General features: G+C 45.8%; 2 protein-coding genes across 7 annotated transcripts in view; one reads left to right on the top strand and one right to left on the bottom strand.

Annotated features, from left to right (window-relative positions):
- DUSP16 (dual specificity phosphatase 16) overlaps window positions 1–6,042 on the top strand; it is a 64,030-nt gene extending 57,988 nt beyond the window's left edge. For 2 of the 3 annotated variants that reach the window (XM_032107879.1, XM_032107876.1), the window contains exon 8: window positions 2,344–6,036. In XM_032107879.1, the coding sequence (XP_031963770.1) occupies window positions 2,344–3,514 (1,171 nt within the window). In that variant the 3' untranslated portion in view covers window positions 3,515–6,036. Of the gene's footprint in view, window positions 1–2,343 lie in introns of all 3 variants that reach the window. The other variant, XM_032107878.1, reaches the window with a different exon arrangement.
- Window positions 6,043–9,170: 3,128 nt separating this feature from the next.
- Window positions 9,171–26,558, bottom strand: part of BORCS5 (BLOC-1 related complex subunit 5) — a 64,573-nt gene continuing 47,185 nt past the window's right edge. For 2 of the 4 annotated variants that reach the window (XM_032107881.1, XM_032107882.1), the window contains one exon: window positions 9,171–12,913. In XM_032107881.1, the coding sequence (XP_031963772.1) occupies window positions 12,402–12,913 (512 nt within the window). In that variant the 3' untranslated portion in view covers window positions 9,171–12,401. Of the gene's footprint in view, window positions 12,914–14,049; window positions 14,177–26,558 lie in introns of all 4 variants that reach the window. The other 2 variants (XM_032107880.1, XM_032107883.1) reach the window with 2 other exon arrangements.

The following is a 26,558-nucleotide window of genomic DNA, read 5'->3' as shown; positions in this document are numbered from 1 at the left end:
GTGGATGTGGACAGATACTGTGCACGGTCTGAGCTCAGTGAAAAAACCTGCCTGGTCTCAGGCCATAGTGGCTGAGGGCAGAGCTGTAGAGAACTAAACATTTCTAAAATGCACACACTTCAGGGAACTTCTTCAGGGAGCTTCTAAATTCCTCCATGAAATCTCCGCATTAAATTCTAGTTTGTATCTTAACCAAAAGCATGAACAGAAAACACTAAGTGTTTTTCTCTTTGCACTGTAGATGCTGAGCAACTGCTGTGCAATTTAGACTATATTTTGTTATATTTCCTTTGACATGGCTCAGTAAGAATCGTCTGCAGAACATTTCACTCATTGGTTTGGGATCTCTTGTTGGCCAAGCTTAAAAGAAAAATACTCTTCTTTGAATTAGTGGAAGTCATTAGATAAAATGTTTGTCTGACACTATTACAAAAATAAAAAGGTGATACTGTTACTTGAAGTGAAAGTCGAAGAAATAAACTTTGAAAAACTTTTGTATAATGGACTATTTAACAGAAATAAACATAAGAATGAAACATTATACATGTTTTCCAATTGGAAAAAGTAGTGTGTATTTTGAGATGAAAAAGCTTGCAAAGCTTTACAATTTGTCAGGGGATCCAGCATGCTTTCCCTACTCTTTTCATTTTTAAAAATTCTAGTTTTAAATTTGGAACTGCCCAGTATTTTGGAGAGAGAGGAGAAAGTGGAGATGAGGAGAAAGGGGAGAGAACAGAGTGTTGGGGACACTACCAGAAAACAAGGCAAGGAGGACCTTGCTTTAAATAACTAACCCAAGTACAACTAACTTTGACTGGAAAAAAATGAACAAAGACTAATAATTCCTGGGAGCAAATTGCTAAAAACCTTCACATCAAATGCTAAGAGGGCAAACTACAGAATTTCTCCTGGGGAGACTCACTAGATTTCTCCCTTTGCCAGTGTTACACTTCATGGTGGAAGTTTCCACTATCAGCTCGTGTAACCTGATATTCCAGGTCATAATGTCAGCTTGACTACTCTTAGTATTGTTTGTTCTTTGGCAAATTCAAAAAAATAGTAATAAAAAATGCAAGTTTCAACATTTTTCATGTGCTAGCATGAACACACATACACAGGTACACCTTTCCATTTTTCTCACACTGCTTTTAATGCCTGCACACTCATCATCTGTACACTTCCCCAGACAGGTTTTATTTTTAATAGTATTTAATTTTCCCAGTGACACATTATATGTGTGTTTGTACTAGATTTAGCTCATCAAGGTTTCTTCCCTTGTTAATTCTTTTGTCATATGGTTAATCATAGTTCCAGGAATGTTTTTTAGAAAAAAAACCAAAAAAAAACAAAACTGGAGGAGGAGGGATTTGGGCAACTCTGTTTTGCAGCCTGTTAAAAGCAAAGTACTTATTTATCCATGTTGCAAATCAGTGAGGTAGGAAATATGTCTTTATATTTAACTTTGAAATAAATAGTAGAAATCACGTGATACAAGTCTTTCATACATTTAGAATCCTGGTTCAGCAAAACATTTTCAGTACCATTGCACTTTCAGTGCATGAGTGGATTGGCACACCTGTGCCAGGCCAGGCTGCTTCCTACAGCACCCCAAAATAGGTGAGCTCTTGCAGGGGTTCGGCAATCCCGTTGCCCTTTACTGCTGAACACCTGCAGGGCTTGAGAGAGTGTTTTTGTTGTAATGCTGCATTTGCACCTTTCTGCTTTTGGTCATCACATCAGTGGTCAATAACAGTGTGGGGTAGAAATCACTGGCACTTGCTGGACAAGGTCAGAATGCAGCAGGGCTCTCTGTCTTGCCTGACAACAACAAACAGGGTAGGCAGTGCAGTGGTGACATGAGAGAGGTGACAGGAACATGTGATGTCAGTGGAATGGTGGTGAAGGTGTCCACTCTGTATCCCATGGGAAGTGGTCTCTTTGCTAAAGCTCAAGTGCTGTTCACGCAAAGCTCCCAGGGTTCTTGACTCTGGTTAGAAAGCAAGGTAGCAAAGATCCCACTGGTGAAGTAAATAAGGAAAACTATTCACTTGAATCACTTGTGGACATCATGAAGAGTTAAAATGTTTCCTCCCCCCCCCCCCCCCCCCCCCCCCCCCACTTTTTAGCCACCTTTAAGCTAGAGAGACAATTGAGAGCGTGCAGCATTATTTTGCTTTAAACTACCTTTTTTAAACTCCATCCTCAAGTTACTTAGGCTTGATTGAACCGTAGCCCAAGTTAAGAATAGGCTGTAGACATTCACAACACTCACTTTAGGGATATCTTATACCTGAGCAGCAGGTTCTTGAAATAATTCTTGGTTTGTTTGTCCCCTCTTACCAGGTTTGTGAAAGAAAAGAGGCCAACCATTTCTCCCAACTTCAACTTTCTGGGCCAGCTTTTGGACTTTGAGAAGAAGATCAAGAACCAGAGCGGCCAGCCTGGCCACATCAGCAAGCTGAAACTCCTGCAGTTGGAGAAGAGCAGCGAGCACGTGCAGGTGCTGGAAGCGGGGCCGAGCAGCCTCTCCACGAGCCAGCTCTGCCTCGCCGCTGCCTCGGAGCTGCTGGAGCCCAAGCCCACGGACGGTGGCCCTGCGCCCCGCGGGCACGCGGCCCCGCTGGAGGACGGCCCGCTGGTACAGGGCATAAACGGGCTGCACGTCTCCCTGGACAAGGTGGAAGACAGCAACCGGCTGAAGCGCTCCTTTTCCTTGGATATCAAATCCGTGTCCTACTCCGCGAGCAGCAGCTGCGTGACTGCATCGGTGCAGGGCTTCGCATCCTCCGAAGACACGCTGGAGTACTACAAACACGCGGCCGCGCTGGAGGGCGGCAGCAAGCTGTGCCAGTTCTCCCCCGTGCAGGAGGTGTCGGAGCAGAGCCCGGAGAGCAGCCCTGACAAGGAGGAGGCGGCCCCGCCCCAGGAGGCGCCGGGCCCGTGGCCGCTGGACAGCCCGGCCTCACGGCCACACGCGGGCCGGGCGGGCGGCAGCACGGCCGCGCCTCGGCCGCTCCTGTACCCCCTGCACCGCAGCGGCAGCGTGGAGGACACCTACAGAACCAACTTCGTGTTCGGGCTCTCCACCAGCCAGCAGCAGCTGGCCAAGTCCGCCGCGGGGCTGGGCCTCAAGGGCTGGCACTCGGACATTCTGGCCCCGCAGCCCTCGTCCCTCACCAACAGCTGGTATTTCGCCGCCGAGTCCTCGCATTTCTACTCGGCCTCGGCGGTGTTCGGGGGCGGCGCCGCCTTCCCCGCCTACAGCTGCAGCCAGCTGCCCTTGGGCTGCGAGCAGCCCGGCGCCGTGCGCAGGCGGCCCCGCCAGGCCGACCGCGGCGACTCCCGGCGCAGCTGGCACGAGGAGAGCTCCTTCGAGAAGCAGTTCAAGCGCAGGAGCTGCCAGATGGAGTTCGGGGAGAGCATCCTGGCGGATAACAGATCCAGAGAGGAACTGGGCAAAGTAGGCAGTCAGTCAAGTTTTTCAGGCAGCATGGAAATCATTGAAGTGTCCTGAGGGGCAGCGGCTCATGTGACTCTGCCAGAGTCGCTTCCCCTTCCAGGCCGCTCCCCCAGCGTGTGAGAGGTCCCTGTAAATCTGAAACTTTGGGTAAAAAGGTGGGGGGAGGGAAGAAACGGAGGCTTCGGTGTGAGCCGGGGAAAGGTTGGTACTGCAGAGAAGGGACAATGGCCTCTGCCCGAGGAGACCCGAGTGTGCTGCTGGGCTTTTCTGCTCCCCTCCCCGGGAGAAGGGCAGAACATTTCACAGACCTTTCCCTGTCAGAGGAAGCAATTCTATGCAATGGATTGCACGTCCTTTCAGTGGCTTTTAACAAGGAAGCTCTCTTGGTGTCAGACCCGTTCTCTGGTTCCGCTGAACCACACTCCTACCTGTCAGAACTAGTTTTGTTCTCCCCTTCCCACTCCCCACGTCTTCACCAGTGCACCTTAGCCCTGACACTGAGCCAACCTCTGGAGGGAGACCTTTTTCCTGTAAGAAAAGGAGACTGGGAGCGATTCCAAAGGCCATAGGGACCGGTTACAGCAAGGCTGGTCTGAACACACCGTTCAGACAAATGTAAATACTGGTGTAAGTATTGTTCTAATGGATAGGCTTTAGGTGATTCGCTAGAGAGCTGCTTCAGAGAAAAAAAAACAAACCAGTACCTCAAAGATACACAGAATAAACTAGGGCTTTATGGCTGCCACATGCTGGTAGTCAGTTCAATGTGAACAAGTAATGACTGGCCACGTTTGATTATTTTTTTTTTTAAAGCTGTCTACGCACAAGTGTTTCAGCTGGCTCAGCAGCAGTTCTTAAAAGAAGATGAATGAACCATACTTAGGACTGTTTCCCCCAGTCTTTTGATACAGTATTTGTATGTTTGATATTAGGCTGGCTTCTGGGAGACAGGTAGCTGCCTTGGCTTCTGAGCTATAATGGAGTGGTTGATAGGTAGGGCTACATGCAAGAGAAGCGGCTGGTACAAGTGGCCACAACAGGCTTTTCTTGCCCATTTACAATTCAACTTCTCAAAACCAATTCAAATGTGTTGGGGTTTTTTTAAGGTAAAAATGAGTTGGGGTGGGCTTTTGTCCTTAACTGAGCAGTTCTAGTGTGGAACTGCAGACGCTCAGGGCTGTAGCGTGTCCTCACCCTCGGCACCCCAGGGCAGACACCTCCAGCTCGAGGAGGTGTCACATCCCTGGTTTCCCAGGAGATGAGGCACAGCCCTTCTCATGTTTTTGACAGCAAGCAGGTGCTTCTCCTCCCACCTTGGCTGCTGCTGACCTTGGGCTACATGTGCATGTTGCCATGAGAGGTTTATGGTCAGCAAGGGGGAGTACCAGAGCCACTGTGTAAAGCTGCATCCTTCCTGCTCCCAGGGCCTTCCCCAGCACCCCTCAGAACACGTGTGTTGAGGGGAAACTATATTGTTTTGTCCCATTTCAGTGCAGGCAGCTGAAAATTGTAGTAACAAATAATTAACCCTGGACAACAGCTTTAAAAAAAAAATTGTCAGCAGCAAACTGAAGCCCTAATTAAAGTCAGCAGCTTGGGTTATATTTGGGGTTTTTTTACTGTAAGTTTAGCTAGTTTGTGACTCAAATCTCAGGTTTTACTATACTGAAAAGTGGAGAAAGTTTTTGTCATTGTTTTGTTTTGTGGCTAGGATGTGACTTTAATTTCCTACAGTGGACCGTTGAAAATAGCACTGAAAGCTACAGCATTGATTAACTTGATCCTAAAAAGTGCAAAAGGCACAGAGAGAGGAAGCACCAGGAGTCACTGAGCCCAGAGGCTCTTTGTGCTGGATGATGGTTGACATCACCCTGGACACTGTGTCAGGTGTTGGCTGTTCATGGAACATGCTGCCACTTGTCACTGTTTACATCTCCAGTGGAAGTGATTACATCACGACTATTTTCAGCTGTGTGTGTATTTACCTATGTAAACAGCTGAACAGGGCTCCTCTCAACCACATTTCAGGAAAAGCCCATGGCTTTGATTAAAAGCAGTTAATGGGAGTTAACACGTATCAATCTCTAGAGGCAGAAACAGATTCTTCCTCTTTTGTGCTCCTTCAGACTGTGTGTTTGGGGTTGGTTTGGTTGATTGCCTTCTGAGGAACTGAAATCTGGTCTTGTGGCTCCTCGTGATTCCCAGTGTGTTCTGGATGTAGGCTCAGTACTTACAGGGGGCAGGTTCCCATAGGAGGAAGCCTTAACCCCATGTCCTGCACAGAGTGGTGCCCAGCCTGGCTCATACCTGAACTAGAGTCCTGTCCCTGAACAATACTGGAAATGGTTTGCAGAAGTCTGGAAAGCGAAGTGGAGGATGTGAGAGGGAAAAATGTGTACATGTTCAATATGAATATAACGTATGGCATTTGGTGTGTGGCATACTTGGGATGTTTGGTGTATGGCAAGCTGGTGAAATGGTTCAGAGAGATGTGAGTTTCTCATCTTGTTGTGTCATGAGCATTACCTGTATGTTATGATGAAATAAAATCAGAAATGGTACCTGTTTATACAGAAGGCTGAGGAAGGAGTTGTGGAGTGTTTTACCTGCAGCAGGACCTGCTCCCCCCAGCATCCAGGAGAGGAGGGGCCTTGTCCTTTAGGGAACACGCCCTTCCCTGCAGGTGTGTTCATGAATGACAGGGCTGGAGCAGCTTTAGACCAGTTGTCACAAGCAGTGGTGATTTTACAGCACCAGTAACCATTCAGGCCTCTTACCTGTCCCTGACTATCCCCTTCCTCTGCTCCGTTGATGAGCAGCAGTGGCACTTGTCTGCATCAACACCTTCCACTGTCTGATGCAGGTGTGAGTAACCTGTTCCTCAGGCAGCTGGGGCAGTCTTGTTGAAGCAAGTATTTCAAATTGATGAAGTTACCCAGAACGAAGCCCATGCTTTGTTCTTGCCTCCCATACTTCTTACTTGAAGAATAATTTAATTACTCGTTTAAATACTTGTTTTGACTGATGCTGTCAGACATGAAGCATTCAGAGCAAGTTCTGCGTGCTGAGATTGGAGCACACCCCCCCACACTGCTTCAGAGAATGGCTCACACAAATACAGCATAGATTAGAATTAAAAGGGGCTGCCACAGCTGTATCCTTAGAGGGCAAAGCTGTGAATTTAGGTAACAGCATCTTCAAACTCAGGTGCAGTAACAGAAGATTTTTCTTTTGAGAATTTCAAAGCACAATCCCAGAAAGGGACATGCAAAATCTTCAGCATCTCTAAAATAAACCGAACCATCAGTCAGAGCACAGGTAACAACCTGAGTTTCTGTGCTTACTTTCTACAAACAAGATGGTGCAGCTCTCAGAGAAGAAAACAAGAACCATGCAAATTCAATGGCATCATCAGCTGCTTAGCCTCCAGAACAGGTTGACATGACAATCTTCTATGATTTAGCTGCTCACCCCACTCCAAAGTCCACTTCTGACTGCAGTAGCTCTGTTCCCTCAAGTTGTGTTTTTTGAAGCATTCACTTCAGCTTTCACCACTCTTCCTGCCTGCTTTGCAGGACTTGCTCTGCTCCTGTTCCCTCCATCCCTCCACTCCTGGCCCTGCCACCAGACAGCTCTGGGAAGAGACAGTCTAACTCCACCTCCAGTCAAAACCCAAGGGGCAACTGAAATGTGCCTCATGCATGTCAAGACTCAATTTTCATTTCACTGCTTGGCATTACTGGGAAGAGGTCCCTGAGGTCACTGGGCTCTTGATGTAACCATCACAGCGACATTCCTAGAATGAAGTGAACTGAAAACAAAGCAAACCTCCCCCCAGCATGGATCAGGTAGCCCTGCTTTTGAGGGGGCTGGGGAGGATAAGAGTGGAAATGTGGTGGTTAGGTGAACTACTGTCTTTACTAACTATTCATCAGCTAGGTGCTCAGTACACTGTGACTCACAGCACAAGTTATAAACTGACTTCTACCAGAAAGTGGGGGCATGAAAAGCCCAGAACAAGGGGGACAGCACTGGGGTCCTAATAACACTGGTACTTTTTAAATCCAAAATTACTGCGATTCAACCAAACTTAGCTAGCCAGACATTTGCTGTAGCTAGCCATACACCTAGCTAGTCTGTATTTGTTAATAATCTGTGATAAAAGTAGTTATTCTAGCACTTTCAGACAGTGTAGCATACACAGTACCACTACCCTATTATACACACAAACCCACAACTGAGAATTCAGGTAGAACAGTGTTCCTAATACATCAGCTTTGCCTGGCAACAGCACTTTCCCTTTGAACCCTGCCTGCAAAGAACTTCTTGGCCCTCAGGTCCAAATGGTTGCTCTGAGGCAAACTGAAGTGTTTCTGCAGTAAAGCCTTCAGCTAATTCTGCACTTCCAAGAATATTAATAAGAGTCACCATAAATAGAAAAGGAAAGGGAGCTATTTCTTGCCTTCTGCAACTCCCACCCCTCTGGGAAGGGGCTGCTTTCCTGGCATGTAAAATGCTGCCAAACACTTCTGGAGCATTGTCCTGCTGGAAGGGATTGCTCAGTTTAGGAGTGGATTTCAGCTGTCATTTCCAGGGACCCTCACCATGCTCCACTGCTGTACAAAGCCAAAGTGTGACACTACAGGCAATGATGAGGCTGGGGCATCAGGCCATTTAGAAAAGAACAAAACAGCAGCAAAACAGCAAGAAACACTAAATTTGCCTCTCTTCATTTGTTCAGTATCCCCTGTGCAGGTGAGAGTCCATCACCACTCCGTTTTCCCAATGCCATGAGAACAGTGCTGCAGGTGCTTATCTGCCTCTAAACCACTGATGAAGTGTGTTAGAGTAACCTGTTCCCTGCAGGAAACAGCTCCATCCCGGGATTCCCTAAGCTCACCAGGTTCCCAAGAGATGCTCCTGGAAGTAGAGCAGGCTCTTGCCTCTTCCTGTGGAGGGAAGTGCAGTGGTGCTCTGCAGATTCCAGGGCTGGAATGCCATCCCCAGTCAGCTGCCCACACCTGGGTCAGGGAAGCCCTTTTGCTGGGATACACACATAAACTGCACTGGGAAGTTCTCTCAAATCCCTCTCCATACAGAGAGACTGTTCACATACCCAGTGTTTTGACAAAAAGTACAACCCTGCCCATTTATTTCTGGTTGTGTCACTGTCCCACAGCACACCACTGTATTTCACAGGATCATGGAATTAACGAGGTTCCAAAAGCCCTTTGAGATGACTGAGTCCAACCTACAACCTAACATCACCTTGTCAACCAGACCATCCCTCTGGGGTCAGCACTCACCCTCCGGCTGTAAAAATACAAAGCTTTTAAAAAGACAAAAAGGATTATTTTAGGCAGCTGACACTGAGAATTGCCCTTTGAATCCTCCCCTCCTCCCCCAGGCCCCAGGAAGATTATTTTGTGAGGCTCTAGCTGCCACCCCACTGCTGGTGAGTCCCAAGCATTGCTGCTCACATCTTGTATTCAAACAAGCGCCATCCAGAATTGGGACAGCACTAAGGGAAAAAAACCAACCAGCATTTATTTTCATTCTGGGGACATTTCCTCACAATCCCAGGGCAGAGGCAGCTGAACTCAGGCACCTCTGTGGCACAGAGTGGGTGCAAAGTAAAGCTGAGATATGCCTGCACTGCGGTGAAAAGTGGGAATGAAGAATGAGCAATAAGGCAATTGGAGAAACAACACACTTGGAAAAGAGCCACACCAAAGGTTTTAATGCTGGAGCTGCGGAGCACGGAGCAAGTAGGAAGCTGAACAGGGTAACCACCCATAAACCATGGAGTGCTCAGCCACAAGGCTGGCAATCAAAATACCCTCTGGCAGTTTGGGAACGGGAGGGACATTACAGCAGTACCTCGGGAAACTACTGGCACACAGTCTGAGAGAGGGGCTGGCTCATGCAACCAATGGGCCTGTGACAACGTGTATTTCTGCTCTTTCTGTGTAAAAGCTTAGAGGAGGGGAAAACACACTTTAAATATTCAAGTATATTTAAATATATTTAATTTAATATATATATATTTTAAAAGAAACAAACAAAAACTCTTTTCTCTCCCCTTCAGCAGATCTTCACAGGACCCTGCAGGTAGGTTGGCACTTTAGCACCGTGTCAATGCATTCAATGACAAAACCAACGGAAACAACAAAGCAAACCTGCTCTGCGTGGGCAGCACAGGGACCAGCACGGGACACAAGGAGCACCAGTAAGGAGCACCACTGGCAGCACAATGGGGAACTTGCAACAGCAGAGTCAGGGGAAGGGCCAGAGAAGCTCAGGCCAGAGAGGAACCACAGATCCAGTGACTCGTCCTGCTCCCCCAGCTTTTCACAAGATCATGTCTCAAGAAGCTTAGCCTGTACCCCAGACCACACACCACCCCAGAAAGCAGATAAGGGCAGCAATGTCTGGTTTCAGGGGAGGACACCAGATTATTCCCCACTCATAGCACTAAATTTGTGGTAAAAGTAACAGCTGGTACGTTCAAGAAAGATACCTCAGGCCTCCTCCAAGAGTGTTTGGCTTGGAAGAGGAAATTCACAAGCAGAAAGGTAATTTTCCAAGGTAACATCTCCAAGCCTCTGCTGAACAGCGTGGGAGGGAAGTGTCAGTCTCACCCTGAGCATCACCTGCATCTGAGCTGAAGCTGAAAGCAGCATGTGGAGCTAAGCCAACAAGGAGCAGCCAAGCAACAAACAGCAGCTCAAGAAGATGTGGCAGGATGTGTCTCCCCCTCAGCAAGAGGGCCAGAGACTTACAGTTCCTGAAGAGAGTGACAAGGTTTTAAATAAAACTGTAAACCATTGTTCAAGGACAGTTAGAGGGTGCATGCTTCTTACAGTACCCATACAAGAGACTTATCACCTGTGGAATGAAGGTGATGACCTGTGAACATTGGGAAAGGTTAGCCTTCACACTTGAGCTCTAAGTTTCTTTCTAGTTCAGTTGTTACACCTTCCACAACCTGCCCTTGCTGTTCAAGAAGCTCTGTCTGTGAGGCTCTGCAGCACAGCCACAAGCTTAAAGACCAGTGTTCCTAGGAATAAACATTTTTTCCCATTCTCAGCCCAATGCCTTGGTGTTTTCTGGCAAATGAGGAAGGACCTGATTTGCAGCCCTGCTCCTGCAGCCTTCAGTTGGGAATACTCTTCCTTTGCCCTCATTAGCACTGCAAGGAGCCCTGCTTTGATCTGATACTTAATGGCCTGAGGCCAAATGTCTACAAGCCTCAGAGAAGTGTCTTACAGGAGAGAGCATCTGCCTTGAGATGCAGTATCAGGATCTTCCCACTGGTACAGGCTTCCAGCACACCAGGGCGTGGGACACTCATGATCCCGTCTGGCAGACAGCTGAATGCTGCACATTTTAAACATCCAGACAGCATCATCTGGACAAAGAGGACAAAAAGGGCTGCAACCACTATTTAAAGTAACTCAATATTCTTGTGTGTCTGATGGTGGGAGGCAGAGACATATTCCATGATGGACAATGAGGACCCACAAGGGGATAGCCATGACAAGCAGCTTTTCATGGGTTAAATCTCATAAAAGCTTTTAACAAACCAAGTGTAAAACATGGCAGGAAGCTTGAACAAGGATGGAATTCTGATGTTTTATCCTGGGCAATACACAGCATATGCCTATTTATGTTCAACTGTATAAAACCTCTGGGGTTGGTGCAGCAGGCAAGGAGACCCACTGCTGCCTTTGCTAAAAAAAAAAACCTCCTGCTGAGTTCCTTGCCCTCCCTGAAGCAGTCTGTCCCTCTTCCCAGGGCATTATTCCAGAGGACTTCATTTCTTCATTTCATAGTGTTCAGCAGGCCCTGGGATCAACCACCACCGTGGTTCAGATGCACCTCTAAGTTGGCTGCAGTCTGCATGACACTACGTGGCCTTTGGGAATGCAACAAGAGCACAGCCTGTTGCTTCTTGCCACCGGGCAGTAATTATTACAAAAACCTACTGCACTCTTACTTCCAAATGCTCAGAGACAACCTTTTGCTGAATAAATGCTCTTAAGCACTAAGACGTATCGAAGCAGGCTGCCTTTGGCAAGTGACCCTACCTTGTGCTGTACTGGAAGCTGGGTTGTCCCTGACTGTCCTCACCACTGGAACTGCACTCCTGACATACAACAACCCTTGGGGTTCATGGGCTCTTCAGCCCTGGCTCGCCTGGGAGGAGGCAGGAACATCCTGCTGCCTTTGGAGCAGATGGCTGAGAACGGCCCCGTGGTTTCAGGCACTCAGCAAGGTGCCAACGCCAGCTCCCGGCACAAGGGCAGCTACACCAACACAAAGAGCCAAAGGACTTCTCGTGTCTCTCCCCTCCACCCTCGTCCACTTGAAGGTAAAGAAGCAGCTGCACTCGACTGGTAAAAAAGACAGCACCAAGGTAACGGGAGTGTCCGAATAAAAAAACCACCTTGTGTCCAACTTTGGGATACGAAGTGAGCAGGTTGGTACCGGTGCCTGTCAGACGGACATGAAATGCCACCAGCTGAAGCATGGGGACATTGCCAGGGCAAGGGGGAAAGGAACACTAAGGTTTGCTTTACATTAACAGACATACATACCTAGAACAGCTACTCCTTTACAGCCTCATAAATTAAGGATCCCATAGAAAAAGGAGCCTCAAGGACATGCCAAAACCCTGCCATGCAAACCATGTTAATTATGATAATAGGCAGATTTTAATAAGCCAGTTCCTGGCTCCCAGACTTTCACCTATAAAACGCGTATTTCCAAGGCCAGAGGATCTCAGAAATACCTTCCAGCCATCCAACTGTCTAAACCCCAGTGGCACACAAACTATGTTAGAGGGTTCATCACACCCCATATCCCTTTGAATTTTTTTAGTAAAAAAAATAAAATAAATCAGATGAAAGAAAATTCCTCCTCTGTAAACCCCAGCTAGTCACAGCAATGAAACAAATGTGTCTGCACAGGCGGTGTAGTGGCAAAGGAGACAGGAGGGCAAGAGAAGGGAGATGAAGGAACGGTAAATCATCTCCTCTGGGGAGCTCCTGGATTCCTGGCTGTGCAGCTCTGGCAGCTGACGCTGCTCTCCCTCCGGTGCCCTGGCAGAGAGTCCGGTGGCAGCGCCGCCCGCTCCAAAGAGCCGCCAATGCAGCCTGTTGGAAGCGCGGCCGTGCCGAACGTGGAGTGTGGAAGGTGAGGAGGGGGAGCTGCCGAGCGCTACAACCTCAGCTCCCGGTCGGGTTTCATGGAGAAGGGCTCCAGCCGCTCCCCCTCTGGCAGGAGGCTGTTCAGCCGCTCCATCAGCGGCACCGTCTGGTCGATGCCCATCTGGATCCGGCGCAGGATGGCAGACATCTCGTTGACCTTCTGGATCTGCTCCGCGTACTTGGCGTACTTCTTCTGGCGCTCCTGCATGAGGCTGTAAAGAGTTTCCACAGAGAGGTCCATCTGTGTAAAAACAACAAGCACAGCAGGGCTCATTAGGACAACTGCTGCCGCAGACCTTTCAGCACACTGTCATTCCCAAAAACAACCACCTTAGATGCTCCACTAACCAGAGGTAACAGACAGGTACAGAGGAGCTCCTCATAACCAGTCTGTCATGGAATGGGATGATTTGTAGTTGTATACCAGGGAGGACATAAGATGACCTCAGTTCTCCACCCAAATACCTAAATATCTGATCAGAAAATTCTTCATTTGCAGGACTGAAAGCCAACAGGTGCTGCCAGGGATTTCCCAATAAACCAATACACACATCCTCCAAGTTATCCAAACCCAGGGAACCTGTGCCCTCTGCCTACACCTGAACTATATTTCCACTGGAGATCATTCATTTGCAAGTGTTAAGCTCTACCATAGTTGCCAGTGTTCAATTTTCCCTGTTTAGCCAGGTTACTCTGCAACTAAGCCACAGCTGTTATTACCATCATCATCTGGAAAACTCCTGCCTTGAGAGAGCCACAGTGGATTGCTAGTGTCCCTAATTTCCCTGAAACCCAAAAATAAGAGTGTCATAAGTGACCCCAGGAGAGACATTAAGTAAATTAGCCATGCAATTAAACACAGTCAGTAGCCAAACATGGCTCGAGCATGATGACAATGACAGGAACTGCAGTGCTGTTCCTGCCATTGAGTGATGAAGGCAGCCTTTATAATTCACAGCCCATTTTTCTCTTCAGCCAGACCTGCAATCTCCAGGCAGGATTCAGCCAGTACCTTACACACCAGCCCAGCCAGATGGTTTAAGCAGTTTTACACATCCTAAGACATACCACGTGTTCGAGAGCTCGGTAACACGGCTGCTCCAAGCCCTCAAGTGCACACTTGAAGCTCAGTTGCTTTGGCTCACTGTATCTGTGCTCGACAACCCCAGTGACTCCAATGCACTGGCTCTTCCAACTGGGATGTCTCTGTGGAAAGCAGTCCCCTCTCTTGGGACTCAGCACAAGCCCACAGTGGCTGTGAGTGAAGGGCAGGAGAGGACGCACACTGAGCAGTTTTAGCCCACTGCCACCTCTTACCACTGTTTTCCCAAACCTTTCCCATCTAATTACTCCCAGAGGAAGGAGGTCACTGCTCACCATGAAACAGCCTCAGGGAATTGATGCTGAGAACTCCTGGTCTGCCAAGAAGCACAGGTTCAAATAACATCCCTCTCCTGAACTGTGTGACAGAGTCAACCCATCCGGTGGAGGACAGTGACCATACCTGTCATCAGGAACAATACATTTATCAGTGCAGTGCTAAGAAAACGCATGGTGCTGACCTGACCTGACTTACACAGCACTGAACAGGCAGGTGCAATCCTGACCCCGTGTCCAGTGCTGTGGGTCTGTAGGGGAGAGCCTGCAGCAAGGGAGGACTGGGTGGAAATGGTGCAACACTGGAAGGCCCCGCTGAGGAGGGAGGTCCCAGCAGAGGGAACTCTGCCATCCCACTGATGGCAGCAAGGTTTGACACTGGGGATAAACTGCTGCAGCTGTATGTGCTCACAAATGTCCCTTTCAAGCCCTAGTCAAAAGTAGTTGGGCAAGAAAATATTTTATTGAGAAACCTCAGTCACAAACAGCATTGAAAACAAACACACAAGTTTCTGCTGAACTGTCACCTCCGTCAGAGCTGGATACAGTACCAACTGACCTTTAATTTCGCCTGTACTTTCTACTGCTCTCAGGCTGAATTCTTCCTCTTTGCCTCTGTGCTTTCCTGTGAATTCCTTCCTCCATGCCTTCATGCACGGGACAAAATAAAAACCAGCAGAGCAGGAAACTCCAAATAGAGTGGAAACAATTTAAGCCTACACAGGGGTTTCTATTAAAACCCCAGCTGAATAATTTAGTAGCTTGGCGCTAGCTCTGTAAAGAGGAGTGTGTAAAAAGGAGACCACCACCAACCAGCAAGTTCAATCCAGTGCCTAAAAACATCCTACCTAATGAGAGACAGTGGCCTGGAGGGGCAGCCAGTGGGAAACCTTCCAAAAGCCAGCACGCCTCATTAAATGCAGCAGCACAGGGACCTGGGCAGAAACCTCCTCTGGTTTTGAAGTTCTCCTCCACTGGCAGGTTCTCCACATGGCCTCACAGCACTGTGCAAGAAGCAAAGCTCGCACCTAACCAAGCTTTCAAGCAAAAAACACCCAAGGCCCCCCACTTTCTCTCCATTCCAATAATTTCCATCTGCTGACTTTTCCATCTGCTGACCTTGTGTATGAGTAACATCCACTTACTGGCAGGGAACGAGGGGAGAAGCTGATGTTGACCTGCAATAGGAAGAAGAAATGCAGAGGGGCCTTCCAAGCTCTTTGCTACCTTTGGACACGTTCACAACGGCCATAAAAAAAACTGCCTCACAAGGAAGAGAACGGGTGGAAGTGAGTGTTTCCTATGGTTTCCTTACACCTACCATCCAAGTTTGCCTGCTGAGGGAGGCCACAGCAGCTACACAGCCAGAGACACAACAGGGAGGACTGAAGTCGAGCAATTGTGAGGAAAGGTCAATTTTTACTCAGTCTGAACCTGGTCTTTTTAACTTTTAAAAAAAAGGCAACTAATTAATTCTTGTAGATAAATGCCAATGTCTCTCTGCTGCTTTCCTTGAAGCAGGCCTAAGTACACACTTACATCCTTCCTGCCTCCTCCCCCTCCAAGTGAGCTCCTCCAGAGCCAGACCTTGTGCTTTTACCTCTCCTGGCATGCAGTCCCATTCCTCTGGCACTCGGACGGGGCCTTCAGACTCTGAGAATCAGCCCCATTTACCCACCACAGAGACTAAAACTGGCCTGCAGGAATCCATAATGAGCAGGGAACACGCATAAGAATCCACTTCATTCCTATCTATTTAATTTCATACAGTAGCAATAAAAAGCATCTGGAGAAGGGGAGCTGAGGTAGAGTCTGCTCCCTTGCCTACAGCCAAGGCAGTCCAAGACACCCTCGAGGGTCAATGAGTGAACATGCCTTCTCTGAACAGCTTCCATCAACTCCCACGTCCCTGACACAAAGCCCTGCCACATTCTCATCTGGAAAACATTCAAGTCTCAGCCTTCTTGCCCATTCCAGTCTGTAAAGCTCTCTGGGAAGCCCAGCAAGACACCCCAGCGCCAGTAGTTCTTCACTGTCCTACAACCATCTGAGAGTGTTTATTTGAGCCATTGTTTCTGCTCTGGTTGTTTCAAGCTTCCTACAGCGCCAGGCCACCAGAGCTGCAGACAACTCCCCATCACCCTGAACCCATCAGATATGACAGATGTGAAGCAGCATTGTCACCAGCCCCCTGACAACCTCACCATCACCAATCTGTCCTTCAAACATCACCACTCAGGAAGCTATGACCATCCCCAGCTTAGTGGTACAGAAGAGTTTCTCGAGAGTTAAAAGACTGGACTTGAAGCCTGTTCAGAAGCAACAGAACAAAGCAGAGGGCAGAGCCCAGCATGTGAGGTCAGAGTCCTAATGATCATCAAAGCAAGTGTTTCTGTCCCATGTGGAGTTGAGAAAAAAAGATGTGTTCTCAATGAAGGAGTGACAGCTCCTAATGCATATGTTATTTCTTTCCAAAAATCATTTCTCCTGTCAAAGCAGCAAACCTGAGGCTGGACATGCCCAGAGTAGAAGACAGGATCTTTCTCCCCTTCCTACATCAAAAAGGATGGAGGAGTTTCTTCAGTTTTTCTTTCAGAAGCACAGGATTATTGCTTCCTAGGAGGCCAGGGATGGTCAACCCAGAGTGCCACGACCTTCCTAGAGGGAGTGTCCTGCAAGGAACCGCTCTTCCAGGAGTGGTCTCTGGCTTCCCTGGGCAGCAAGTGATTTCACCAAGTGTAGTGATTTCTCAGCTACAAGTGATTTCAGCTCTTGTGATTCAGCTCATTGTGAAATCACCCAAGGCGAACTTGGGAACAGAGAGACAGGAGCCTCGTATAGCAGTTCCACAGAGGTGGCTTTTATTGTCCAGCAGCCCCTGTGAAGGGGAGGCCAGGGACAAGAACTCCCTGTTGAGGGGCAGAAATGGGGGGCTTTTATGGGAAAGGCAGGGGTTGGGGTAGAAACCAGCTAGCCAACTGGGTACAGGCTATTACCATAGAGAAACAAGGCCTGCTGGGGGTGGTTCACTTTCTCACCATGACCGGGAGGAAGGTTGCTTATCTCTGGGGAAAGTCTTTTTGCCCTCAGGCCTCTCTGCTCCAAGGGAGTGCAGAGGGCTCTCATGCAAAGGGCTCACAGCCCTCCACACAGGACCATAAAAATGGACAAGCCTAACGCTCACCCTCCAGGCATGACACACTTTTTTTGTACAGCCAGTGACATTCAGAATTTGTGTCTGTTTCTGTTTCAAAGCTCATGCCTCCTCTGTGGATTATCATCAGGCAGGACACTAATTTATGCCTCAGCTTCGCATTAAAACATGAAATGACATCTACTGGGCTTTTTTTTTGTCAAATGAAAACAGATTAATAATTACTTCTAACAACAGTGCAAGATGGATATTTCCTCACTTAAAAGGGCCCCAGCACAGCCCCTCCTACTACACCATTCACATTGTCAACCCTAAGAGTCTCCTCTGCATTACACAGGCCCATTTGTAACACCACACTGATAAAACACAAAAAAACCTGAGGATACTGTCAGACATCTTGCACACCATAAATTCTTGCATTCATTTAAAAATTCTTCTTGGCCCACACTGCCAAGCAGAATAAAGACATTAATTTAGCCCACAAAAAGACTGAGGTCAGCACTGGCCACTGCCCAACTCTTTTCAAGAGACCACACTGAAAACAAACCTGTGACTATATATACATATATATATATGCACACACACACACAACACACATATATATACACTTCTTCCCTGGCATGGTTTTATAACACCCCTGTCATGGGCACGTGAGTGTCCTGAGCTCTCGGAAAGAGATGTCACATCTTGTCAGTTCAATGACTGAGAGACTGAAAACTGCGGCTAGACACATTTTCCCCAGTTGCAGAACATGCAAATGCAATCAGAAGTTCATTAAACTTGGAATCAAGTTTCTAGAGAGGCACTGCTGACATTCATAACAAAACAAATACATCTCATAAGCGGATGTTTGGACATTCCCAGCTTTTCCAGTCCCTCCTAAAATGCCAGTAAGGCAAGATGTTTTTGCTTCCCCCCACATTTAGTAACAGTCTTCAAGAGCTCAGCCAGACATGCATCTGTCCTGTGTCCTTCTGTCCCAACAATTTCCTCACAGCTCCCATCCCCTATGGCTGCCCCTCCAAAATACAAAGCTATTAAGGTGCAATCCTTATTCCAGAAAGTTCTTTTGCTACAGCAGCATTCCGAGCACAAGCAGCCTTTCCTTCACATTGTCAGGTGCTTGACTGGGGTTAAATGAACATCTTCCTGCAGCTGCACACAAACCACATCAGAAAGTGGCAGGCAGGAACATGACTGCATGGAGTATTAGTCACGATGTGCTGGTGTGAAAATACTTCTCAATCAACACACTTAAAACTGAAGACAGCTCCTCTTTCTGTACTGCCTGAAAACAAATGTGCTCAATGAATGGCTTTTTTTCCTCTTCCCCTCTCTCTTTGATAATGTCACGCAAAGTCAGCACAATAGATCGTGATGACTTCCTGATGATAGGAACATCCTCTGTTCCTCCCACTCGGCACACACTGGTAAGTGATAAACTGAGTGGGCAGCTTCTGTGCCAGGGTACCAAACAGAGATGCCCAGCCAAGGATCCCACACCCTTCTCTTCAGCTTCAGCCATGAGTACAGCTCTCATGGCACTGTATCCTTCCTCTGCCCCACTGCCAGGTAAACAACTATAGTTTGTGTTCAGGTTTTCCTTATCACATCTAAGACCAAATCCCATGACAAAATATTCCTTTTGTTCCCTCTGTGATCTGTTGTTGCTGTAAAAAATTGCTAAGGGTTATTCTGTCTAAGCATTGCACAGATCATAGTTGAGTTAGAGAATGAAGAGTAACCATTTTAACTGACTCTGGAACTGAGTTATAGCAATATTAATAGGTACATCAAGGCCCTTACTCCTAAAGACCTAAATTCAACCCATGCTTAGTCCCTTAGTACTATAGTAGATACATTATAACAGCTATCAACATAAGATAAGCTGCTGCACCTGTAGGATCAAGATTTAATTATTTTGGGAGGCCTTGGGACACACAAAAGCATTCAGAATTCCAAAGAATAACAAGGTTTATTCTTGAAATAAGCTTTTCCACCTTTATGTCAGTGTTTCCCTGCCTATTGTGTTATTGAACAGGATGTGTTTGTCACTCCAAGAGCGTGGCCTCCTCAGCCCACACCTCCCTCCCAGCTCCAGCTGGAGCCCCAGAGCCACCAGCACCCCTCTGCCAGCTGGCAGGCCCCCAAGATTAAGTAATGGCTGCTATCACTGACTGGTGCTAAAAGAAGAGTCCCAAAGCTATGACTGAAACAATACCTACCTCTTGCCCAGACCTAATGAACCCACAGACTTCCAGGAGTTTAAAAAACCAGCAGGGCCCCACTTCAAAGAGGCAGGAGAAGATGGGCAGCAAAACCTGACAGCCAGGGGAATACCTGGTGCTGCAGGTGCTACAGCCAGCTCTCCAGTTTGGACACATCTCCTATCACAGTCTCATTCTACTGCTCTGTCTTTTCTTATATTTCCCTCAACACCACAGATATCCATCATCTTTGTCTTTCAAAACAGCTACACTATTCACAAAAGCAAGTGAAACTCAGGGCACTGCAAAGCAGCAGTCACAACCTCCTCCTTCAAATGAGCTGAATAATCACAAGCTTACTTCTGCACCTAAGTCCTCAAAACAGAGTCTTCCCAGCCTCTCTCTTTTTCAGTGGTTTGGTCTTCTGGCCCATGAGCTGGCCTGACCACCAGTCTGACAGTCACAAATCAGCAGGATCACACGATGAAAAGCACCATCTCTCCCCCTGCACGTGATCCTGAGTTCTAACTCAGTGTTTGCTGTGGCTGTACCAGACTTAAATGCCCAAGATTCTTGAAACAGCAGAAAGGAAAAAAAAAAATCTGATTTCACCAGTAAGCTTTCTAAACTGTCACCAAGAAAAGATCATAGTAATTTCTAGCTCATTGTCTTTGATTAATAAGAACACTTTTTTAGAGTTTTCATTTGCTGTTTTTGTAGAACAATCTACATCCATCTAAGAAGTCACCCCTAAAATTTATCACGGTTAAAAATGTTAAGTTATATCCTGAGCATCAGAAATGCTTCCATACCTATTCTAAACAACCAAGTTTAAGAAAAATAAATACAAATACTCCACCCAAACAAGATTATTGCACCTGTGTGTGCAATGTTCTCAGAAAACCTCTCTTTTGTGGAATATAATTCCACAGGAATTAATAACACATTCCTGATCTGTCTTCAATTAGCTGTTCCTGGAAAAGAAAAAATATGTATCTGTTACAGATCTATTGCCTAAATGATAGCTTGCACAACTCTTATTTCAGGCTACCTAATAATTCTTCTAGAAAACACAACCTTCAATTTCCTCGTTTCTTGATTTTATACTGCTGACACATTGCTTGCCCACAACACTCCTATCTCCAGCCAGAGCTTGAATGTTACAGGACAACAGCACTTAAAAATGCTGTTTACCCCAGGGGGTTATTTTATAATAAATTTCAGTTTTGTACTTGCAACATGTCAGAATGACTAGCTTTAAGCAAGTTGTTTTTCCCATCACAAATAAGCTTTGATTTGAAAAGAGATACACACTATCATTAATGAGATGTTTCTCAGAAAACATCACCATTCTCATTTCAGAGTGAAAATAGTCATCATCATTACATTTGCAAGCCATCTGCTATTTATTCTCAGCTTCACACATGGGAACTGATAGCTGCAGGTCTTCTTTTCCACATGTCCTACAGAAGTCTTTCAAAAGGGAATGGTATTGCTGTGTTTAGTCAGGGTTAGACACACTAGAAGAAAATTATATTTAAGTAGAAAATGCTCTTAAATCTGTTCTCACAGAATGCAAAGGAGCTGAGTTTTAACTATTGCTGACTGTGTGTGAAGTTCTAAAAGGATTATCTAAGACTCCCTCTTTTTCTCTGGGGAACTGCAGACAAAGCTGGGTTCACGCACCCTGACACACTCCCACTGCCCGTCCAACACATCTGGGTGCATCAGACCTCCTCCACGTGCTCTGCACATGCCTTGGACACATGCAAGCAGGCTAAAGTGTTAGATGTGCATGGACATGAGCCCAGCTGTCAGGAACTGGGGATTTCTGCACACCTGAGAGCCCTGATGAAGCTTGTGCTCTTTTCCTGCGAGCCACATTTCTCATATGAAAAATCAACTTCCCTTCACCAGAGAAACTCAAAGGCATGTCAGTTCCAACAAAGGCAGTCAGTGATAACCTGAAAAACTCCTGAAATATCTATTTGTAGCTTTACATCAGTGCTTCCATGTTTGATAAGCACATGAAATGAGCCAAGTACACTCCAGTGATGTTAAGGGGAGGATCTACTCCTTCATTCCCAGAAGAGAGACTTTCAAGGCTGACTCCACCATACGTCCACAGTGCTGAAGCTCAGATGTCCCAGCAATTTTCTGGAGGTCACAACATCTGGATAGTAAATCTCTGGCTTCAGGAAAGCCTCAAGGAAATCTTGAGCACTGTAGATTGTTTACAGACCAAGCTCTTTTGAGGCTATAGACCATTGTTGAAAAGACGGTAACAAGAGTACAAACCATCAGAGATCAATGACTCACACAAAAGTTCAGTGTGTCAGTAGTGCCACCTCTGATCCACTCTGAGCATTCATTTTTACTGTATTCAGCCGCAGTGGCCTCAAGATTCACAGAAAGCTGAGTATTTCTTTCTTGTTTTTTATGTCTACCAACGCATCTCTAGAATGAATTGATCAAATGCAAGAAGGCATTTGAAAATTTGTACTACCATCTAGCAGAACTTGTAATTGAAAATAAGTAGCTCATCTTCAGTTTCTGTGTAGCCTTAGGTCAGGTGTAAGGAAGAATTAAATTCTATGGACTGGAGTAAGCAAAAGAAAAAGAAAGCTACGACCCAAGAATCCTTTCTGACTTTAACAAATTCTTTACCATATACTGCTGTTATATTGATTTTTTTTACAACTACTACCTGAGCCTCTTTTTCAGCTGGAACTCATCTGATTTGGGATTTTGTCTTTTAGACAATTTGCAGCAGCAAGTTCCAGCAGCCACTCTTTCAAATGCATCACTTGCTGTTTCAGTAAGTTAAGAAGTCTTATTTTTTATCCAGTTCACTACAGTTTTGGCACAGTTTATACACGTGATTACAGGGAATTCTACTATACTACAATACAGCATTTTATCCAGGCTTCTAGAGGCAGATGACGCATCCAGTCAGGAGCAATGCCCACATGAATGAATTAATTAATAGTAAATCATATGTTTCATACCTCCAGAGCAGCGCTGCAATAATGGCTAATAAATGTTCTCATGTAGAAGCATTCATGCCCCAATGGCACAGAAACATTTAGGAAACCCTACCCTTCATAAAAAGCAAGATGGGCAGATTACTGGCACTAAGGCTTCACAATGCTTTCAACATGAATTCATCTCTGCAGATCACATCTGATTGTTATCAAAGTGCTAATTATGGGGCTGCTAACACAAGGTCCACCCTGCTCCCTCAAGTCTACCAACTACCATCTTTAAGTCATCAGTGCAACTCCAAATATTTGCAAGTAAGGCTGGCTAACCTGTCTAAAACAAATATTGAACTGCTGAAAAGCTTCTAGCCAATATTCCTGGCACCTCCACACCCCACCCCAATTCTCACTTAAGGGCAGAGTTGACACCTTGAAAATTTCAATTCAACACTGGAACAGGAGGTAATAGTTAAGAATGAAAGCTTGTCAATTGACTTTTCCTATACCAACACAATCCTTCAGGGAGGGAGAAGACCATTTTTAATCTACATTAATGCCAAACTTATTTAGAAAGAGAAATCGTATCATTTTCTACCATCATTTGACTAAGCCAAACAAGTGAAGCTTTTCCAGTTTCCTCCCCAAGGTTCTCCACCCCCCACATATCCTTACAGCCCTTGTCTTGTGTTATGAACTCTCCTTCCCTGAGCATTATGAGAGCTGCACACAGTGTATCAGATGAGATCCCTCAGCTTTGTGCAAGACAATCAGCATACTCTCATTTCTCCTGGAAGTACAAGCTGTGATACACCCCAGACTGATAATTGCTTTCTTCCTATCTCAAATCCATTTCATGCCCAAATCCAACATTAATTCTGCTAACTCTGTAATGAAATCTAGCACTTCTTATTCCTGAAGTTCTTATCTGAAGTTCCACAATGTTGGGGCAGGGGGTTGTTGGAGGTTTTTTCCAATGGGAAAACAAGGCTAGAATAAGAAATCCAATTTCCTAGTCTAAGCAAGCTGCGAGAAGGAACTGAATTATATTCTTTCTGCTACCTGATGATCATAAGCTCTGTGCATTAACTCCAGTGAAAGTGTTACTAAAAGGCTTTGCATGCCAGACTTGGGATCTTCAGTGACAGTTTCTTAAGCACCTAAGTTCTATAACAACACAAACCTTTCTGACTGCTAGATGCTTGTTTAAACCTAATTTTCTTCCTTGGAAATTCAGTTGTGGGAAGGATGCCAGTTTGGATCTTTCCTCAAAAGGCCATAAAGCAGAAGAGAAGGGAACATGCTAGAACTGATTGCACACATACATTCTAGGAGCAAGGGACTGGTTTTTTTATGACACCAGACGAAGCAGTGCATGTCAGCAAAACAGATTTCAGACTGTCACCAGTGCAAACAATCTTTCCTCTTCCTTCATAACTGCTAGATCCCTTCATAAAGTTCATGTACAACAGAGCACTGGCCATCTGCCTCAGGCATACAGTGCAAGACATTAATTCTCTATATTAAGGTAACAATTGTGAAGCCTTTTCAAGAGCATTTTCACATTTTGGTACTGGCTGGTTAAGACACCACCCCACCACTTAGGTATTCAAGCTACTTGCACATCAGAGTGGAGAAAAATGAGCAAGATCAACTAAAGGACGTGAAGCTTAATATGTTTCCAGCTTAATAATCCTGTGCATTTATTTCTGCATGATGGTGCCTGTTGAGATTCCAGTCTTTATAAACAACACTTCATTGCTGATGAGAGGAGAAATAAAGAGCTGGATAGATTGTCCTAGTCCTCATCCATCAACTTCCAAGATGCCAAGGACTAAATTTTAGGTATTGATTTCTTACAGAACACAACGCTCCCTAGTTTTTTTCTAAAAGGCAGTGTGGCATTACATCCCTTGAAAACACAAGTGGCATTTCAACCGAGGTTCTTTCCCTTTTCAGAAATATCACAAGGAATTCTCAGGCCACTTTCCCTGGATTTGGGGAATTGGTAATTTAAGTCTGTGAACCAAAAGACTCAATTCTGCTTGCAAGTTAACACAGCCTCATCTAGAAGATCTTTATATGTTGTGTCAAAACTAAATACATCTCCATTTTCACTTTTACCAGGCTTCTTTTAACAGGGTTACTTTTGACCCCCTAAGCGTTCCCCTTCAATGGGCTGAAAGGTAACTTCATGGGCTGATCCATATGGCCTTAAAGCAAAGGCCTGAAGCTGAAGATGCATTTTGGACTCAGTAAGGCCATTTATCTTTTTCTGGCGTAATTCAGTTTAGTCAGAAGATGCATCACTCAGAACATGTCTGCTGAAAACAGATTTCACAAACAGTCTTGGAAACTCAGGTCTGAAACCACCTACAGGGAAACCATAACTAAGAGGAATGGCAATAAACACCTCACTCGGCAGAGTCCTGAAGCAAAAAAAACCAAAGGCCAGGCAAAAAACACCTCCCCGAAACTTCCCCTTTATTTGAGTCCATTCCCTGAAGGGACACTACTCAGCTGTGACTGGAGCATGGGATGAATCCCAGGCACTTCAGATCTTTCTGCCCATGGAGGGGTGGAATTAGGAGAAGTGCCTGTGGTGCTTCACACAGTAGAAGCTCTGTGTGCTTACAGCAGAAGTGCACCTTGAGTCTCACCACAGCTTTGCCTGACATAGTCCCCAGCCAGGCAACATCCTTCCAAAGTTTCTGGCCCAGATCTCATTCATTCCTGCTCATGGAACAGCTTCCTGCACTTAGGACAGCTTTTCCCTTTATCACCACCTTAAGGGACCTTGCCCTTAAATTTCCAGCAGGGAACATCAGACTTCCACAAGCTCTCCCTACCACAGCCAGCCCTCCCACCCCTAAGGAGAGGGGTTTAAAGCCATGGGCCCTGCCCACAGCAAACCCATCATTCTCTTAGGGTGAACAAAACCATGTCCATGACTTCTGCACACCACATTTCCCAGCAGGTTTTGCCACAAATGATGGGGTGTCCCTGATAAAAAACCACTTTATGTCACAGAAACAATGTAATTGCAAATAAAGGTCAAAAGGCCACACAGCATTCACAAAAAGATAAACTGAAATCCCTAAATCCCCAAATTGTTGGGCACATGCAGTGACAAGAATAGCTGAATCACAATCTATGAGTATTAAATGCACGAGATAAGCTCCAACATGCTTGTATATAATGCTGGTGTATAAAAGTGGTTTTCTTGTCAAATGCATTAGATTTTCTGCTTATAGGAAATAATGATTGAACTTCAGCTCATACTTTTAAAAAGCTGAAATATATTGGGAGATGTGATACTGTGCTTGTGTGGCTGCAAAAGTTATTTATTTGCCAAATATTAAGGGATGTATTTCTGGATAATTTAACTTAATACTAGAGAAGCCTATCACATTTACTTTTTTGCAGCAAGCTGATGAAGAAAAAAAAAACCCAAAAAAAAGGAAACCAAAACAAGTCAAATGCATGTTCAGGCTGTTCTGGAGTATTTGTTCAAAATAATGAGCTACTCCCATAGAAGAATTCATAGGTATGAAACAACCCATACACTGCAATTTTCTGCATGGCAAACCAGTTACTGATATTAATGCCTGCCTGGACAAAATTTATTTAACTGTTGTGAATATAGAAGTAATATTTATTATATTTGAAAATGTGGGGGGTTTCCCCCAACTCCCCTGCATAGATGTGTGCCAGCTTGGACTGAGACATTTAAAATTTCATCTAGTATTGTAAAAACTGCTCTGTTTTCAAAATGATGGGCAGTCTGGGATTCCTATAGCAATAAAAGCTACAAATAACACTGCATTAACATTTGTTTTCAAGGCAAAGCACCAGAGCCCTCCCAGTAATCCATTTTCAAATACATTTTAAGCACAGTGTATCTAGGAACTGGTTTGCCTTTAAGGGTACATCGGATACTCAAAACCACAACCCCCATGACAATGCTGCAAGTCTAATAAGAAATGCTGAAGATCTTTTCACTCAAAGTGTCTTTGAAAGGAGCTTAGAGGGCTTTCAGTTTCCCTTTTGCTTTCACATAAAAAAGACAGGCCTCAATTTTCACGTGTGACTAGTAATTTTTGGATGCTTACCTTCAGATATTTTGTAAGATGTGATTTTTGAGAAGCTTCGCACCTTGTGCACAAATAA

The sequence above is a fragment of the Corvus moneduloides genome, chromosome 4, assembly GCF_009650955.1.
Source record: "Corvus moneduloides isolate bCorMon1 chromosome 4, bCorMon1.pri, whole genome shotgun sequence".
NCBI lineage: Eukaryota > Metazoa > Chordata > Aves > Passeriformes > Corvidae > Corvus > Corvus moneduloides.
The sequence above is the reverse complement of the archived record's forward strand: the minus strand, read 5'-3'. Positions and strand labels throughout refer to the sequence as shown.